This window comes from Centropristis striata, chromosome 7 (genome assembly GCF_030273125.1).
Source record: "Centropristis striata isolate RG_2023a ecotype Rhode Island chromosome 7, C.striata_1.0, whole genome shotgun sequence".
NCBI lineage: Eukaryota > Metazoa > Chordata > Actinopteri > Perciformes > Serranidae > Centropristis > Centropristis striata.
Window position 1 is genome coordinate 8725956 of NC_081523.1, and position 18545 is coordinate 8744500.

The 18545-nt window shown below is 37.1% G+C and overlaps 1 protein-coding gene and 1 long non-coding RNA gene across 2 annotated transcripts; both read left to right on the top strand.

The window, feature by feature from the left end:
• Window positions 1-3987: 3987 nt before the first annotated feature.
• On the top strand, window positions 3988-8777 carry LOC131974148 (uncharacterized). Its single transcript, XR_009394630.1, has 3 exons — window positions 3988-4068; window positions 8404-8563; window positions 8657-8777. It is a non-coding gene; the product is annotated as an uncharacterized LOC131974148 (long non-coding RNA).
• Window positions 8778-9736: 959 nt separating this feature from the next.
• LOC131974390 (hemicentin-2) lies at window positions 9737-18545 on the top strand. The gene is made up of 14 exons (XM_059336679.1): window positions 9737-9790; window positions 10276-10429; window positions 11317-11509; window positions 11702-11796; window positions 12869-13055; window positions 13648-13745; window positions 14930-15083; window positions 15444-15562; window positions 16329-16496; window positions 17116-17229; window positions 17392-17444; window positions 17719-17833; window positions 18321-18460; window positions 18522-18545. The coding sequence occupies exons 1-14, from the start codon at window positions 9737-9739 to the stop codon at window positions 18543-18545; spliced, it is 1668 nt and encodes a 555-aa protein (XP_059192662.1).

The window sequence follows — 18545 nt, forward strand, 5'->3', positions numbered from 1 at the left end:
ATTTAAATAGTTGTTTGTTCGATAAAATGTTGAAAAATATCAATCAGTGTTTCCCATTCTACAAGATGACGTCCTCAAATCTCTTGTTTTGTCCAAAAACCAAAGAGATATTCAGTTTATTGTCATAAAGGAACAAAAAAAACCCCAGAAATATTCACATTGAAGAAGCTGAAATCAGAGATTTTGGACTTATTGTCTTTAAAACTCCATGCCAGTTTTTGTTTGATGATGATAGGCCAAGTAAAACCGGAGATAAGGTCAAATTTAATTAGTTGGATATATATACAGTAAAGGCCAAAAGTTTGGACACACCTTCTCATTCAATGCATTTCCTTTATTTTCATGACTATTTACATTGTAGATTCATCAAAACTATTAATGAACACATGTGGAATTATGTACTTAACAAAAAAGTGTGAAATAACTGAAAACATGTCTTATATTCTAGTAAGCAAAGGGTGGTTACTTTGAGGAATCTAAAATACAAGACATTTCAGTTATTTCACACTTTTTTGTTAAGTACATAATTCCATATGTGTTTATTCATAGTTTTGATGCCTTCAGTGAGAATCTACAATGTAAATAGTCATGAAAATAAAGAAAACGCATTGAATGAGAAGGTGTGTGTCCAAACTTTTGGCCTGTACTGTAGAACAAGATGCTATCCTCATTTTACCTCTTATATGCAACTTGTGTCCACATTTGCAACATTTTGTTGTGTTTCTTTGGGTTCAAAATGTTGAAACAGTAAGTCAAAGTGAAAAAATAATGATCAGGTCATCAAGGTGAGTATGTGCTGATAGAAAAAAGATACCGACATGATGTGGTAAACATTGTATCCAGGCAGAATAAAAAGGATTCAAAAACGGCCAAAATAGCCCCAGACTCCAGAGGGTTAAGTATTTCTTGCTTTGTCTTTGTTCCAACAGCAGTTTTATGTTTTCCAGGCCTTAGTGCTGAGACTCACGAGACGCTGGAGCAGGCCCTCTGTTTAACGGACCTCCACGGTGCTGCTCAGCCCACCTTCATCACTCCGGGCCTTCTCCTCCTCCTCTTCTCACCTTTCCTCTCTTTGATTCTCCTGCTGCTGTCGTGACTGTGCTCCAAAACATCTTTATAAAAAGCTTCACCTATATATCAGAGTCCCTATGATTACAGGATTAAAAAAGTATGTGTAAATATACTTTTTACCCAAAATTTAATAATTAAAAAGTGGGAATGTTGCCAGGTTTTTGTAAAACAGGCTAATGTGGAAATGCATACCATTTTTTAAAAACTATATAGCAAGAAATAAACCTGGAAAACCTATGAATTTCACATTTCATTTATTTATTTGAACTTTTTAATTGTATCCCTGTACACATGTACACATTCTCACCCTACATTTAACTATTAAACTGTTGTTTTGTGTTAAAACTGGCTTTACTTCCTTTTTTTTTTTTTTACCCCACTGCTAAATGATAATAATTGCAAATTGCATTTAAATGTACTTTTGTACTAAAACCACATTTTTTTACATAATTGTCCAGCATTGCTTCTATCCATTCATTATTATTCAGAACATGACTTTGAGACAACATGAGATTTTTTTATTTTTATTTTGGACATTTCAGCCAGTATCAAAGAGGATCCAACACAATTTCTCACCTGGGATCAATAATGCTCATCTTATCTTGTCTTTGTGTGACCTTACTCAAGCCAGTTTACAGGCAATAAAGTAATAAATGCACTACAACTCAATTCAAGCATTGAAGGGTTTATTTGTCTTTATGTTTATGTGATATGCTGCTACGGTTTTGCTAAAATACATAAAGCAAATAGAAAGCAATAGAAAAAAAATATAAGATTTAAGATAAAAAAAAATAGAAATATATGTGAAAAAGTTAAATTTCCTGTTAATTGTACAGATATACAGTGGTCAAATGCAGAGTTCTTCATCCTTATTGCCTTAAAAAGTGTGTGTGTGTGTGTGTGTGTGTGTGTGTGTGTGTGTGTGTGTGTGTGTGTGTGTGTGTGCGTGTGTGTGTGTATATATATATATATAGACATAGATTTAGATATATATAGCTCTAGATATATATATATATAATTATGCAAGTATATTAACAGCTGCTTTATTTCACCTTTTCAGCTTTTTTAAACAAGTCAGTGGGTCTTTACCACAAATATACCCCTTTAAATAACTACATGAACTGCTCTGTCACAGATTATTTGGGAGAACTCAGATGCTTCACCTCCTTTGGTGGATTTATGTGTTTGATGTTGTCCTGAATCCAACAATGTTACATTTCGCCTGCTAAATCAGTCTTTGTCTGCTTAATTAAAATGACCCTTTCTGCATAGATTATAAATCGGTGCATTTGTACTTTAATTTCCATTTGATTATGCTGAATGGATTGTCAATTTACATTTGCAAGGACTTCATCTGGCCCCAGCAGACATGTGGCCAGACTGCAGTATGTTAGCTGCAGCCATCCATGTGAATAAGTGAAACTGAAGCCACTGAGCATGCATCTGTTTTCATGAGATCTTCCATTCTTTTAAATGAAAAAGAAGTCACTTTATGGTTAAAACCTGACCTGTTAGGAAAGACATCATTCCTAAAAAAAAGCATAAGAAATGTTTGCAGCTATGCCTTTCTAAATGCCTGTCCCCAAATACTCTCTATAGATTGATTGGGTGTTGTTGCAGCAGTCATTACTGTTTCCCATTAACCTACATTTAAGTCTAATGGCTCAACCAGCACTTAAATAGACAAATCTGCTCAGGTGTAGATCACTGATTGATGCTGGAATATTGATCTATTCGCAGACTACGCAAGAAGCTTATTATGACACATATTTATCTTTCATTTTAACCTTTTTGATGCAAAACATGGGTCTAAAGTGACCCGACTAAGTTTTTGTATTCTATATCTTTGCTGTAAATTAATTTCATCATTCTGTATTGCAGGTTTTCCTCAAATAGCTTGTTTTTGATCGTCATACATCCTAATTTTTTGTTTTAATTTCTTACTTTTTGAATAAAAACCCTTTTTTTTAATCACTACGCATTTCCAACCACAAAGATCTGTGCAGTTCCAGTGAGTCTTCCTGCATGAGCACCTTGCACCACACACACCTTACAGTTTCCCTTCAGTAATTACATATTTCTCCTTTCTCATATCGCTTTGCCTAGTTTTGGCGGCTTCCTGCCCATCTTGAAAACGGCACATTTTCTAGTGGTCAGATTTTGGTAAACTTTTAGTATGTTATTAAGGACATCTAATACTACCTTTTATTAGAATTGTTTTAGGGTTAGGTGGGGTTTTTTCATATATGCACCCGCCTGTTATGAACGCTCATGGGGCTGAATGGAAGCAATCCCTGCAACCAGGTTGAACAATCTTGTGGAAAACCTTTTGAGAACGGTGCTGCAGCAGATTAATGCTCGTAGTTTTTGAATGAGATGTCCAACAGTCAACATGTGTAATGGTGTGTCCACATACTTTTGACCATGTATTTATTCACGGATACACACTTTCTATTGTCATTCTATACTCACTACAATCACATTTCAGTGTATTATTTTGTGAGGAGAGTGTTGTGTTCTATCAGTTTTTGTTTTTTTTAAATATGTGTTTATCAAAAGACAAAACAGGAACACATACATGACAAAAAACAACAACATACATTTGGCTCACATACATATTTAAATCCAGATTTAGGCGAGAGATTCAGGAGTCATCCTACACAAATAGGATAAGCAAGTATGTTCTATCAGTTTTGCTCCTGTTTTCTGTCTAAATAATGAGAGCACAATTAATGGTGTTGTGCTTCATTACAGCTGTTGGCTTTGAATGAGAAGAGAGAGTGTGTGTGTGTGTGTGTGTGTGTGTGTGAGGAGGGGGGGATGGAGGTTGTCTAGCACATGCGTGCCGCTGCTGCTTGTTGTTTTCTCCCAGGTGGAAGCTCTGCAAATGCAGCAGGAGGACAGAGGTGTTGCACAGACTGCAGACAGACGGAAACTGACTGGAGACGAATGGGCTGATTGCAAAACGCACAGAAACAATCGTTGGACACGTGCAGAGTAAGTATCAGAACTCTTTCAATAGATAAAAATGCATTGTTGAGTTTTGTAGTTGCTCGCTCAGTGTAATGTGCTGTGTGTATTCAGCTGTTAATACTTTTCATTTCCAGTCGTATGCAAATGCAGCTCTCATCTTGTTGCACAACATGCACTTAATAGAAACCATTTGTCCTTTTCTTGTTTCTTTTGAATGCATGCATGCAGTTTTCAGAGCCTAATTCACTGTTGGTGCTATGCTAATACTAATAGTCTTAAGAATGTTGATGATGAAAGTGAGTGCAAACCTACAGAAGCTGTATTGTTTGCAAATGTTGTTTTATTGCATTTAGCAAATATAAATGTTCGTACAGGTGCTTGAAACCCTTGAAAATTTTAATGTTGTGTTTCAAGTTTTGAAAAGTGCTTGAATTTTGGATTAGTTGGAGAACCTGAAATGAAAATGTAAAATAATCATTTTCAGTATGTATGTATGTATTTGAAGAAATATGTAATTTACCACAGCTGTAAGATGCTGGAAAAGCTTGAAAGTGGACCTTGAAAGTGCTTGAAAAGTGCTTGAATTTGAGTATAAAGGACAAAATAACTATAGTTTGGAGAAGAATCACATTTAAATGCAATTTTTTTATAGTGAAATGCAGCTGGAAAACGTTCATTTTCATCAATAATGCTTTGAAAACGGGCCAAAAAATCAAAAGCAAAACTTTCAGTTAATTGTTTTTATATCACATGAATGCTGTTAAAGAATTACATGTTACAGTATTCTAATGCAGCCTAAAATGAAAATTGAATCATTTTAGGTGCTGGGGCTGAAGTTCAGGCTATAAATTATAACTGCAGATTACTGAACACATCATCTAAACAGATTCATTCAGCTCATTTGCTGCAACTGCAACCCATCTGAGTCCATATTATTGGCGAAAATGTCCTTATAAGTATCTGCCGAAGACTGTAACTGACTAAATAGTTGTATTTCCTGTCACGTTATATTTTCTGCATGATTTAAAGACTACAAAAACACTTGGAGAAGTTTTGTCACCTGTATAGTATCATACAGTGCAATGCAATAGGCTGGGTTGAAATTCATCACCTCCACTTTAATTAATTCAATTTATAGATTAAATAAATAGAAAATAATGAATATTATGCTGTGGGTGATCTGTATTAGAGTCAGTGTGTGGGCTAAAACATCGTAATGACATGCAAAACAGTGTAAATGATCTGTTGTGAGTCAGGCAAATACACACCCACAGGCTCTCAGCATTATGTGAGTACAACCTGCCACAAGCTCTGCTCAACTAATCAAGCAATCCACTGATGCGTTTAGTTCAACAGTGATGACTAATGCACTAATGTCTGAAATCAAGAGGTTTGGATTTTTTTTTCCTGTCACTGGTTCAATTGATTCAATGGTTTTAGTATCTCCACCATGTGTTTTTCATTTGGCCTACTTTCAAAGAAACCAGAAAAGTATAACATCCAGCTGAATTATAGCATTTGAGACCAGTAGAAGACAGTATTTAAGTTTTATTATAAGAGTGGAAAGTACTAGGGAATTTTAAAAAAGCAGAAATACAGAAAAACATTAGATCTGTGTGGACCAATAAGGAGACAGTAAATTAAATCATGAAGCAAACATAAATGTCGTATTTATCATCAATTTTTCTACATGAATCTCCAGAGTTTGTGTTTTGGTTTCACCCTTATATATACCTTAAACCAGGGAAGGGCAACTTAAATGCTGGAGGGGGCCACAATTGTTCATGGACACTACCACAGGGCCACATATAGGACCGTGCACTTAACCAGATATGACGAAACTGCAATTTTAAATATGTTTACAGTGCAGTAACTTAACATATTTTATGCTCAAATGCATGTATAACAGTATAAATAGGAATACAAAAGGTTTAAAGCAAATAAAAAAAAACACTTACTGCGATTTCTTTTTTTTTTCATTGCAAGAACAGCAGACTAACATTAATTGCAAGAAGTAATTTTGTGCATTTTACATTGCACTTTTAAGATTTCATGCTCAAATGCATGTAGTTGTACTGAGGGCCACTTCAAGTGAGGGTGCGGGCCGTATGTGGCCCCCGGGCCTCCAGTTGCACATCCCTGCCTTAAATATACCTTTGCTTTTCTGGAAATTTGGTTAAAATTTGTGCTACATTTGGCTGAAACCTGACAAATGTTTTTGCCTTAAAAACCTGCAAACCTGATAAGGAAACATCTCTACATGATCCCAACCTGTTTTCTCTCTGCAACATTCTTGCAAGGCAGACCGAACCCTTTGACCTCCATCATTATAAATGCAGTTTTAACCCTTTAATCATAAATGAGCCTCTTGTCGATGGCATGTTTCCCCTTATTGTGCCATAATTTTTACTTGTGCAAATCCAGCATTGCATACGCAGAATTCGTGGCACATTCAAACAATAAAGCATCAGCCCTTATACGGCCATATTGAGGATCATGAAAGCCTATGTGATCAGACGGACAGCTTTCCTTGCAGAGGACCAATAACTGATCTTCATAGTACAAAGCTCCGCAGCCTCTTTTCATGTCACTTTCATTGAGTGGAGGGCCATAGTGCGAGCTCTATAAAGTGGCTGGGTCCATTCATGGGACTAAAGAGGACAAAGCTGAGCTCGCTGCGGTGCCACAGACTCACAACCAAAATAGGAATGAAGCAAAGAGAAAAGGGAGGGGAGCGCATTAAGAGCAAGAGAGAGAGAGAGTAATGTTAAATTCATCTGCTGAATACATTTGTTAGAAATTGATCAAAAGTGAATCTATGCATACAGCAGTTCAGTGGTGCTGAAATGGTGCAGTGAGTGTTCCTGAGAAAAGATAAAGTCATATATCACTGAAGAATATCTCTGAGACTTGAAGACCTTTTAATGTATTTATTTATTAATTAATTACATATATCCCATCATTCTGCACCCACAAAAGCACCATGTCAAGGGGTTAAAATTTGGGCTAATATAGCCCCTAAACCAGGGATGGGCAACTTAAATGCTGGAGGGGGCCACAATTTTTCATGGACACATATAGGACTGTGCACTTAACCAGATATGATGAAACTGCAATTTTAAATATGTTTACAGTGCAGTAACTTAACATATTTCATGCTCAAATGCATGTATAACAGTATAAATAGGAATACAAAAGGTTTAAAGCAAATAAAAAATAACCACTTACTGTGATTTCTTTTTTTTCAGTGCAAGAACAGCAGACTAACATTAATTGCAAGAAGTAATTTTGTGCATTTTTTCACTGCACTTTTAAGATTTCATGCTCAAATGCATGTATTTGTACTGAGGGCCACTTCAAGTGAGGGTGCGGGCCGTATGCGAAGTTTTATTAAATAGCAATATCAAGTTACCTTGGCGGAACCGTTTAGTGTCTATGAGATCAAATAACATAATGATGATCCTACAGCCTTCCAGATATTGAGTAAAAAAATAAATAAGTAAACTGAGGGAACTTTTCTAAGCTTTGTCTAAAGTATGGGTCTCAAACTCGCGGCCCGCGGGCCAATTGCGGCCCTTGTGACAATATATTTCATGGCCCCCACCTTGATATGAAAGTTTAATGCAAGTTTTATATGAATGGCTCTTTACCGTGTTGTGTGTGGAAGGTCCCTTTAATTACTTTTTTTTTTGTAATTTTGTGTCTTTTTTAATGATTTTCTGTCTTTTTAAAATAATGTTGGGTCTTTTTTAGTCATTTTGTGTCTTTTTGGGTAATTTTGTGTCTTTTTAAAATACTTTTGGTGTCTTTTTTTGGTCATTTTGTGTATTTTTTGGGGGTCATTTTGTGTCTACTTTAAGTAATTGAGTTTTTTTTCTGTCATTTTGTGTCTTTTTTGGGTCATTATGTGTCTTTTTTTAGTAATTTTGTGTCTTTTTTTTTGGTCATTTTGATACGACTTTCAGCAGCCCACAGGTAATTTGAGTTTGAGACCCCTGGTCTAAAGGGAGGCCTACAGTCTCAGACTCTAAAAAAAAATATGCACATTGTTTTGTACAACTAACAATACATTTGTAGCAGTTTTAATGCAAAATCAGAGTTGCTGTGTGTGAAACACTGGGTTTTGGGTGGGGTAAAAATATAACACTAACTCAAACCCAAACTGAGCAAAAACTGAGTAATCTTAAGTGTGTGATGAATTATTCTGGACTAAATCTCTTTGATGGCTGCCTATAGAAGTACTTGTGTTGTGCTTTGTTTTCACAGAGCTGATGAACAAGATTAACCCGTCATAGCTACGTATGTTCTTGTTGACCACATTTCCAATTCAAACTCTTCCATGTGTGCACTCTTCCCCAGCTGACACCATGGAGGAAGCTGTATGGTGGTGTGTGCCTCCCTCCTCCCAGGGAGCTCTGCAGTAGGATGCATGTCTGCGTCTCCATCTGGACTCTCCCACAGATGACTTCCCACCTCTGCTTACTCATCCTGTCCAGCTTGGCGGTTTCATCCGAACTGGGTGATGTTTAGCTGCTCCTAAACATTATGCATGGTGTCAGCAGAATCTAATTGTCTCTAACGTCCCGCCCTCTGTTCATACTGTGTGTTCCAGGTTTGGAGGATGTTTTCTTCAGTCCCCAGGACCAGACAGTCAGAGAAGGAGAGGGGGTTTTCCTTCAGTGTGTGTCAGGGGAAAGTTCACCTCCTGCGAGCATCACCTGGCTCAAAGACGGGACGCTGGTCACAAGAGGGAGACACATTCAGGTGAGCACTGATGCAGCTTCAGACTGATCAACTTATGGACGTAAACTGCCTACACTGTAATAAATTATTCTGTAGTCATTTCATTTTACTTAATATATTTGATAAAATGTATTACATATAAATGCGTCCTTGATTTTGAGGCAGTTGTTTAAGTAACTTTAATATAAAAATGTTTGAGAAAGAAACTACTTATTTTGATCACATTAAATATAATCTTTATGTGTATGTAATTCTAAATCAAGAGAATTTAGAATAAATCCAACACAAAAAAATGAGTCCGTTTTTAATTGACAGGCAATTAAGTTAAGTTGTTAAGTTGTTATTAACTCAACTTGTAACGTAGTTAGATTTATTAAATAATATTGCGTGCAATCTGTTGCTTCAATTTTATTGAGTAGCTATTGTTTATTTTTTTTTTACAGTGTATTAGAAGTGCATCAAACATAATTTCCTTGTAGGAAAAACTTAGAGAGGTGCTAAAAGTGACTTCTGTTCAAACAGGCCAGACAATTGAAGATGGTTAATACTCTGAAGTCCAGGAGATTTTGGTTCAAATTTGTCAACTTCCTATGCATTCATTTCTGTCTCTGTTTAGCATCTTTCAGACTGTCCTTACATCACATGCATGGCTCCTTTTTCTCCACACAAACAGTATTTGCACGTAAATTAAAAAAAGTAATACTTTTCATTGTAGAAAGAAAATTCACATTTTAAAAGTGGTCTAGAAACATAAATGGCACACTGTGAAAGCTCCAATGATTGCACTTTCAACTGGCTTTTTGTCAGCTTGTCTACATATTATATATAAATAAAGGTATTACTATAAAATAAAAAATGTGTATTTTCAATCAATAGATGGACTCCAGAGGGTTAATAGTGCCAATATGTAACAGGAGCCCTTCAACAACATCTCAGTGGCTTTTGGATCATGTCTGAAGTAATTTATAAGGCTACAACAGTCATCGTCATGCACTGGGGGGAGGTAGTCCGGGCTATTTTTGTAGCAGAACTATGTGGCCTATGTTGTAAATGTGACCATTATTGTAAGGTGAAAGAACCCTCTTCATCTTTAAATATGTGACTTTTGCTTTATTAAAAGGCCCACCTGAGTTTTTGCTGCAATAACGGCAACAAATGTCGGCATTTCCTGTCTGTCTCATTCCAACAATTGCAGTGCTAATGAAAATTGCCTAGTAGATTCACAAACACATTCACCTTCTCTGGCCTGAATCCATCCACATTACCTAAAATACATACATGCACACCTAAAATATCATTTCTACTAATGAGTGAAATAAAAGAGCCTCTAAAAGCCTCATTAGAGGGTAAATCCTGTATGAAATAAAGCAGTATTCTACTCGCTTTTCGTGATTGCTAACATTCCCTGAGTCAATCTTACAGCTGACAAACTCCCCCTGTCATTTGATACAGATGTATTATTTATTACTGTATGCTTGTCATGTTCAGGGTGAGTATGGAGGAGGTAGACAGAAGAAGACCTCAGGCACTCTGCATCTTGTCAACGTAACACTGGAGGACGATGGGATTTACATCTGTGTTACACACAATCATTTACTGAACATCAGCAAGAAGAGCAATCCAGCTAAACTAACTGTGCAGGGTGAGTATGTTTATTTCTTTATTTTTTATTTCTTTATTTCAAGGATAGATCTTGAGACATCTTGAGATGTACCTTCTCATTTTCGAGGGGGAAAGAGTAAATACTAAACATATTTACACACACACACACACACACACACACACACACACACACACACTTTTTTTCATTCTTGTACTTCTATCTTTGTGAGGGCCCTCATTGGAATAGTAAATTCTCATGCAAGGTTATAATAGTTTTGGATTTTTCATTAGTTTTAGTTTTAATTTTGTTGGGAATTTTTGTTTTCAAATTCAGTTAGTTTTAATTAGTTTTTAGAGTGCGTTTCCTAGTTTTAGTTCCTTTTTAAAAAAATTTGTTTTAGTGTTAGGTTCAGTTTTTTGTAATGGGTTATTTGTTGGGTGGGAAATTAAAAGAGGTCACAGTAAATTGCCTTTATTTCCTTTGCCTTATCCATCTTCATTATGTATGAAAAAAGTTGACAAAGATGAAAAACGTGTTAATTTTAGTTAGTTTTGTAGCCACACAATACAGTTTCAGTTAATTGTCATTATCATGTAACCTTTAACCCTTAAAACAAAGTCTGAAATCTCAAAAAAAGCCTTAAAAGAAGTGAGGACCGGCCGAATTGTCCCCACTTTGCAAAAATGCCCTCACTCTGTTGGTTAAATACGTGTTCTGGTCCTCACTATGTAGGAAGTACAAGAACACACACACACACACACACACCAACATGCTAAAAGTAAAAGAAATGATCCATTACCAATTGAAAAGAATCCATTACACTTTTTTCAACACAAAGTGCTGCTTTGAATGTCTTATTTGCATGTATTTTCTGCAGTGCACGGCATTAATATCTTAAAAGCATTATTTGTCGCTGTACTTTGCAGGGGTCCCTCACAGGCTGCAGATCGTCCAGGGCCCTGACAACATCACGGTTGCTGTGGGAACAGAGGTCTCCATGCACTGTGCTGTCCGTGGCTTCCCTGTTCCCATGGTGCACTGGTTCAAAGACGGCTGCCTGCTGTCGAACTGCTCGTCCTCGTTCAGCCTCCAGAACAATGGACAGCTGCTCACATTCAGGTCCAACACTGCACGGGACGAGAGGAATATTAATCCTTTATTGTCAAATTGTAATGAAGTACTGTGCATTATAAAAATGACACCTAGTTAGTCAGGAATATGTTGAATTTAGTTGTGATCCACACTTTCTGGAGCTTTTAAACTCCTCAGAGACTCAGAGATTTTAAAGTCCTTTCTGTCTGTGTTCTGCAGGAACGTGACCAGGCAGGACGAGGGCTCGTATCACTGTGAAGCTTCAAACCAGAACGAGTCCATCAAGTCTCAGCCGGCCTTCCTGCTTCCAGCTGGTACTGTGTATCAATGTCTGCAGCAACCTAAACTGTTCAAATAGTTCAAGAGATACAAAACTCACAGCATTTTTTCTTTACTTTCACTCACGTAATATCACTCTTCCACTCATGCTTGTGGTTCATTGATGAGACGGTGAAAAGTACCAACAAAGAGTTAATTTGCTAATTATTAGGGACGGGACTCGATTAAAAAAATGTATCAAATTAATTAGAGGCTTAGTAATTAATTAATCGAAATTAATCGCATATAAGTATTTGACCTGAGACCAGTGAGAAGTAATTTTTTCACATGGATTTTTAGTATACCATTGAATAATGACTGAATACATAAGCTTAAGCAACAAAAATATTGTTTATTTTTGTTCAAGTCCAACAGACCATTGCAATTTTTGCCATTAAGTGTAGCAATAGCATATTTAGAAATATAGTACATTTCATAAATTCGCCTATAGGTAGGTAGACCTTCTGTAAACTATAATACTTTGGTTTTTTAAGTAAAACACAATCCACGCTAGCTACCACACTAGCCGCTAGCTGCTATATGTTTAGCATTGAGGTGATACTTGAGGCTCGATGTGCTGCATAGCAACACAACCATGCTCTTATCGACGCTTCCATCCGTTGGTTTTTAGTAACTAAATGTCCCATCATCCACGGGGCCAACCAAAGCGTCTCATCAGCTTCTTCCTTCATGTTCACTGTGGTTTGTTGTTGTCTCAACTCATCAACGCTAGTTGGTGCTCCAGTATAATCGGTCCGCCTGAAACTCATCCAGTGAGAAACGTTCCGCGGTGCAAAAATAAGTGCGATTAAAATGTGTCAATTTTTTTAACGCGTTCATTTTTGTGTAATTAATTAATCTTAATTAACGCGTTCCCGGCCCTACAAATTATATAATTTCCCTTTAGTGTACGATAAAAAATACATGATTTAGGAAAATATAAAATGCTTGAGACATAGTAGAGAAACAATCAGTTTGCAGCGGTTTGATTGATATTTTATGGACTGCATTAAAAAAAAAAAAAAGATTTAGGGCAATACATCAGTGAGACACTTTTTGTGTTCCCAGAGATGGACTGGAGTTTTGTCCAGCAGCCTGTGAACCTGACGGTGAGAAGAGGAGAAAATGTTACAGTCACCTGCAGGCCTCCACACAGCAAACCAGCAGCTCAGGTGTCCTGGTTCAAAAACAACCAGCTTCACTCTCCAACAGCTCATGTGACTGTGCTGCCCAGTGGAGACCTCTTCTTCAAAAGGTGTGTGTATGAATATGCATGTGAGTGGATACGTTTTTTTGTTTTTTGTGTGATTGGTTTATTTTGTGCATGTACTGTATTTGAGAAAATTATAATATACAATATAATTGCAAATAAAACTACTAATATTATATCCATTGTTTATTCATTGAGCATTGAGCTCTTCTACAGCAATGCTCTGAGGTCACACAGACAGAAAAACAAATGACAAAAAACGCTACAATGCCAGCAAAAATGTAAACAATTAAATCAAACGTGACTGACAGAATGATACAGCAGTAAAATCTTGAAAGAAGAAGTGAAAGAACATACATAATTAAACAATAAAAAATTTATAAATTTTCAACATAATAGACACTTAGTAGACACTTAAAATGACCCAATAACACACACCTGTTCAGTTTCAATACTTATTGTGCTTTGTCCCATTTGTTAGTTTTTTGATCGAAAAACCTCAACGCTAATATTCTGATAATAATAATATAATACTGTAAATAACAAACTTGTTCTGTAAATTCCTTTGAAAATCCCCAAATTTCAGGCTTTCAAGGTTTCTTGTGTGTTTCTTGTGTCTTGACTTTGTTCTCTGCAGCGTGCAGGAGTACGACAGTGGGAGCTACTTCTGCAGGGCCTCCAACATCCACCTGCAGAGATTTCTCACCTCTAGAAGAGCAACCCTGACTGTGCTGGGTATTTATCACATTACAACCAGGGCAGGAATTTCACGAGGGCCACAAGGGCAATTTTAATGGCCTCATGCCCTTAAAAAACATATCTGCCCTGCCCACACTGCCCCAGTTGGTTTTGCGGTTTTCTAGTCTGCCTCTTTCCTTTCAACACAGCTTTGACACCTGCGACTTTTGAGGAAAAAAGCATCTTCTGATGACATTCATCATCAGCTTTCAAAATAAGAGCGCAGTGTGTTAACAGAATCGACCACAGAATTTACAAGAAGACTGTCAAAATAAGATGCCTTAAATAAAATATATAAGAACCTTTATTCTCCTTTAAAATAATTCTTAAAATATGCAATGATTAAGAATGAGTGTATATGATGGAATAGTTGCATTAGAATGTGTGAGAAGCACCAAATTTGGGCTTTTATGGAAAAAATTTGAGCCAGCTATTTTTCCACACTGGCTGGCTACTCCATGTCCTAGTGGAAAGCATGTTGACAGCAATTAAAAATGACACAGTATAGGATAACAAAGATTCTATAATAGAGTATCTCCTGACTGTGAAAAATGTTATGTGAGGTGTTTGCTCTCAAAGAGCATGAGATTGATGCATTTTACTTTAGAAGATGTTTCTTTACCTGCTTGACAGTTTCAACCGAGACTCCAATCTTCCTCAGAAGTGTCATTACTAGTCCTTAAATTAATTTCAATATGAACGTGGACTTAAAATCATTGTTTTATTTTATGGCCTTGGTGCCCTCAAAAAAATTGACAACACAAAAGGCCAAGTGGCCTTGCCCCTAAAATGACGAAATTCCAGGCCTGATTACAATAATAATTTTATCTCACTTTTTTATTTAATCACTATCCAGATCAGGGATGGGCAACTTAAATGCTGGAGGGGGCCACACTTTTTCATGGACACTACCACAGGGCCACATATAGGACCGTGCACTTAACCAGATATGATGAAACTGCTATTTTAAATATGTTTACAGTGCAGTAACATATTTCATGCCCTGGGCCCTCGTGAAATTACATTTTATATCATTATTTCTCTGACATAAAGCATAATTGAAATCTTAAGACATCATGGAGTTAATTTTTAGTTATAACTCAATTTCGACCAAAAATGTAGTTACTGCAGTTCGGCTTTGTAGGGCAGAATAAACAGTCATTGTTTTCTCTGCCTGGCAGCCCCTCCATCAGTGAAACTGTGGCCCCAGGTGTTGACGGTGCCTGTGGGGGCCCGGGTGGTGCTGGAGTGTCAGGTGTCAGGTCACCCTCTCCCCTCCATCAGCTGGGTGAAGAGAGGTCACAGCAAGCAGACCGGAGGCAGGATCGTTTTGGGGTACGTTTATATGTTGTGACTTAAATGTCAAGCTCTAAAATAAATGTTGAGTACAAAGTATAACATGTCTCTCTAAAACAAAGTGAAGTAGAAGTATTCAAAATTGCACTTAAGGCGAGACACTACATCGTTTTTTCATGCAGGTTTTGGGCTATTTTTCTCCCAAAATGTCTTATTTTAGAATAGTGGAAAGAAAACATCCAAAACAAAAAAAGTATTTTTCAGTGTGATATATCATCAGCATACTTGAATACATGTACCTAGTTACTCTCAACCACTGTTTCCAATTAGCAAAACCACATTAATCACAACTACGCCAACTGCCTTGTAGATTATGACACGTTCATCTTTCTCATGCAGGCTGAGAAACGCCACTCTCTACATCCACTCCGCCCGGAGCTACGATGAGGGCGTGTACGTGTGCGAGGCCTCCAACTCTCTGGGCCACAGCCGCAGCACAGCCATGCTCAGAGTTGCTGGTAATTTTTACACAAACTTAACTGCAGCATAATGTGCCAACTACTCCTCAAATCAATCATTAAAGTCAGTGTGTGAAATGTGAAACTGACTTCTGGGGCAACACTTAAGGTAAAATTCAACAGTATCCACTGATTTTTTTTTTTGCCTCTACTATATGTTTCGGGTCAGTTATTTGGTTCTCTTTTATATTTGAAACTTGTTATTTTGCTGCCCATCTTGACCTGGCAGACAAGATATATAACTGGTTAGATAAAGGGCGAATAAAATAAAATAAATCCCACAATAATTATGTTGTAATCATGTAAAAAATAATGCCTTATCTTATGGCACATTAAATGGTACATGAGGGTAACATTGTTTGCCTAAAATGCAGAGCATGACTGTACAGGTGCATGTCAATACATTAGAATATGATGGAAAAGTCCATTTCCAGTAGTTCAAGTCAAATAGCCCCAACCAAGTATTGAGTGCATATAGATGGACATACTTTTCAGAGGCCAACATTTCCATTTAAAAACATACTTTTAAATATTGGTCTTTTGTAATACTAAAGTTTTTTGAGATACTGAATTTTAGGTCTTCATTAAATGTAACCCATAATCATTATAATTAGAAGAAATTAATTAAATAAAGACATTAAAAGTTTTATTCTGTGTGTAATGGATCTATATAATGTGTTATTTCCACTTTTTGAATTGAATTACTGACATAAATAAACTTTTCTATGATATTCTAATTTATTGAGATGCTCCTTCCTCGTCCCAGTGAGTCCTATCATAGTGACCTTTGTGGGTCAGGTGAGCTGCAGGATCGGGGCTTCACTGGTCCTGCCCTGCAGAGCTGTGGGGATTCTGCCCATCACATACAGCTGGACCAGAGGCAGAGCAGAGAGACAGTCCCCCATCAGTCCCACTGAGGACAGACACATTGATGGTGAGTCCCAAGTGTGGTTGGAATTTCAAATTAGTTCAAAAGTTCAAATTACCTGGGGGCCGCTGGAGGCAGTATCAGAAAGACCAAAAAAAAGACACAAAATGACAACAACAAAAAAGACACAAAATGACAAAAAAAAAATACACAAAATGACAAAAAAAAATACACACATTTTTTTACAAAAAGACACAAAATTACAAATAAAAAATATAAAAAGCCCAAAAATTTATTAAAAAAAGACAATTTTTTTTAAAAAGACACAAAATTACCACCAAAAAAAGACACACAATTTAAAAAAAAAAGACACAAAATTACATTAAATAACATTTCCACTTCTTCCGGTAACAACAACACGGCAGATAATAAAAGCTGCCTTTCTTTTTGTTAACGTCGTCATAGAAACAAGTGAAACAAAGCTCCAGTTTGCGCAATAAAATGACCTTCCACACACAACACGGTAAAGTACCATTAATATAAAACTCACATTAAACTTTTTTATCAAGGTGGGGGCCACAAAATATCGTCACAAGGGCTGCAATTGGCCCGTGGGCCGCGAGTTTGAGGCCCATGTTCTAATACATAAACTGGGTGTGATTTATGACTTGTTATCTCTGTGCAGAAGACGGAGCTCTGCACATTTCCAGCGTGAAGGTTTCTGATGTGGGGGAATATTACTGCACCGCTGAGAACCGAGCTGGACGACATCAGAGACGAAGCATCCTCTCTGTCACAGGTATATCGAAATGTTATGTCCTCCTCAATTGCAGAGTGAAAAATACGTCATAATACTTACAAAACACTTTGAGGCTCACAAGGAAAAACGTGCTTTCTTGTCGCCATATACACAAGTTTATTTTTGTTCCTGATTGTCTTTCATGCTGTCCTCTGTCCTAAGCTGAACACCGTCCAGCTGATAGAGACAAGCAGACAAGACTGAGTTTGTCTGCTGTGAGTAAAGACGTTGTGAAAATCTCTCCTGTGGCTTATGTGGTGACACTGTTCGGCTCCCAAATCAGTGTGCGGACTCTGTATTCATGTGTGGTTTCTGTCCAGATGCTGTGAATTATTCTCGATTGTGCGTGCTCTTTGAAACTTTACTCGTGTTGGCTTTCTGTTGTCGATAAATAACGTCACTTCTTTTCCTGCTTATTGCTTGTTTCGTGGCTTATTTGATTTCTGATTGTGACAAACGTGACATCAATCCCTCTTTTGTATTTTCTAGAGCACTGACACTTATAAAGGGCAGCCTGTTTCTCAGTCCAGTGAGTCTACAGCTGAGAAACACCTCGAGACAACACATCATCTGCACATACAGGCGCAGCAGAAGGAGGCCACATGTATGTACTCAAAGAAAAACTACTGTTAACACTTTACAATAACCATCTAAGTGATGTTTATAGATGGTTTATAGATCAATTATTAACCATTTACAAAGTGCTATACATATTTAATCTATAAATGTTTTCAACCAATTTCTTATATATCCAAAATCATTATAAAGAAAACCATGGAAAATGGCTAGATATTATCACTTAAGTTAAACTCTTATGAGCTATTTTTGTTGTTATCATTATATTTGTCCGAACGAATGTACCTTTAGTTGTACCAGGCATCAAAATGAACAAGAAATTAGAGAAAACAAGGGTGGTCTAATATTTTTTTCCATGACTGTACATATCCTCAGCTTTCTCACTTCTATGTGGTATTTATTGTTGACCTACTATCTCCCCCTAAAAATCCCCAACCCGCAACCCACAATTACAGTTACAAGTTGTAATAAAACACATTTATTTTGTAAATCTTTTTTTCCCCTACCATTTCCAGGCTCCTTGTCCCACTGTGATGCAACAACAAGCGGAGCTCCCACTTTTCCTTCATTTTCAGTGGCAGAGCTCAAGATGTCCCCACAGTCACTTGGCCGTCTTCTACAGAGTCAGCCGACGACCAGCCCGACCCAGCTGTTGGTCACACAGATGCAGCCGCCCATGTTACCACCTCCTCCACACCCCAACTTCCCGTCAGTAGATCTCCACACCCAGCTGCCTCTGA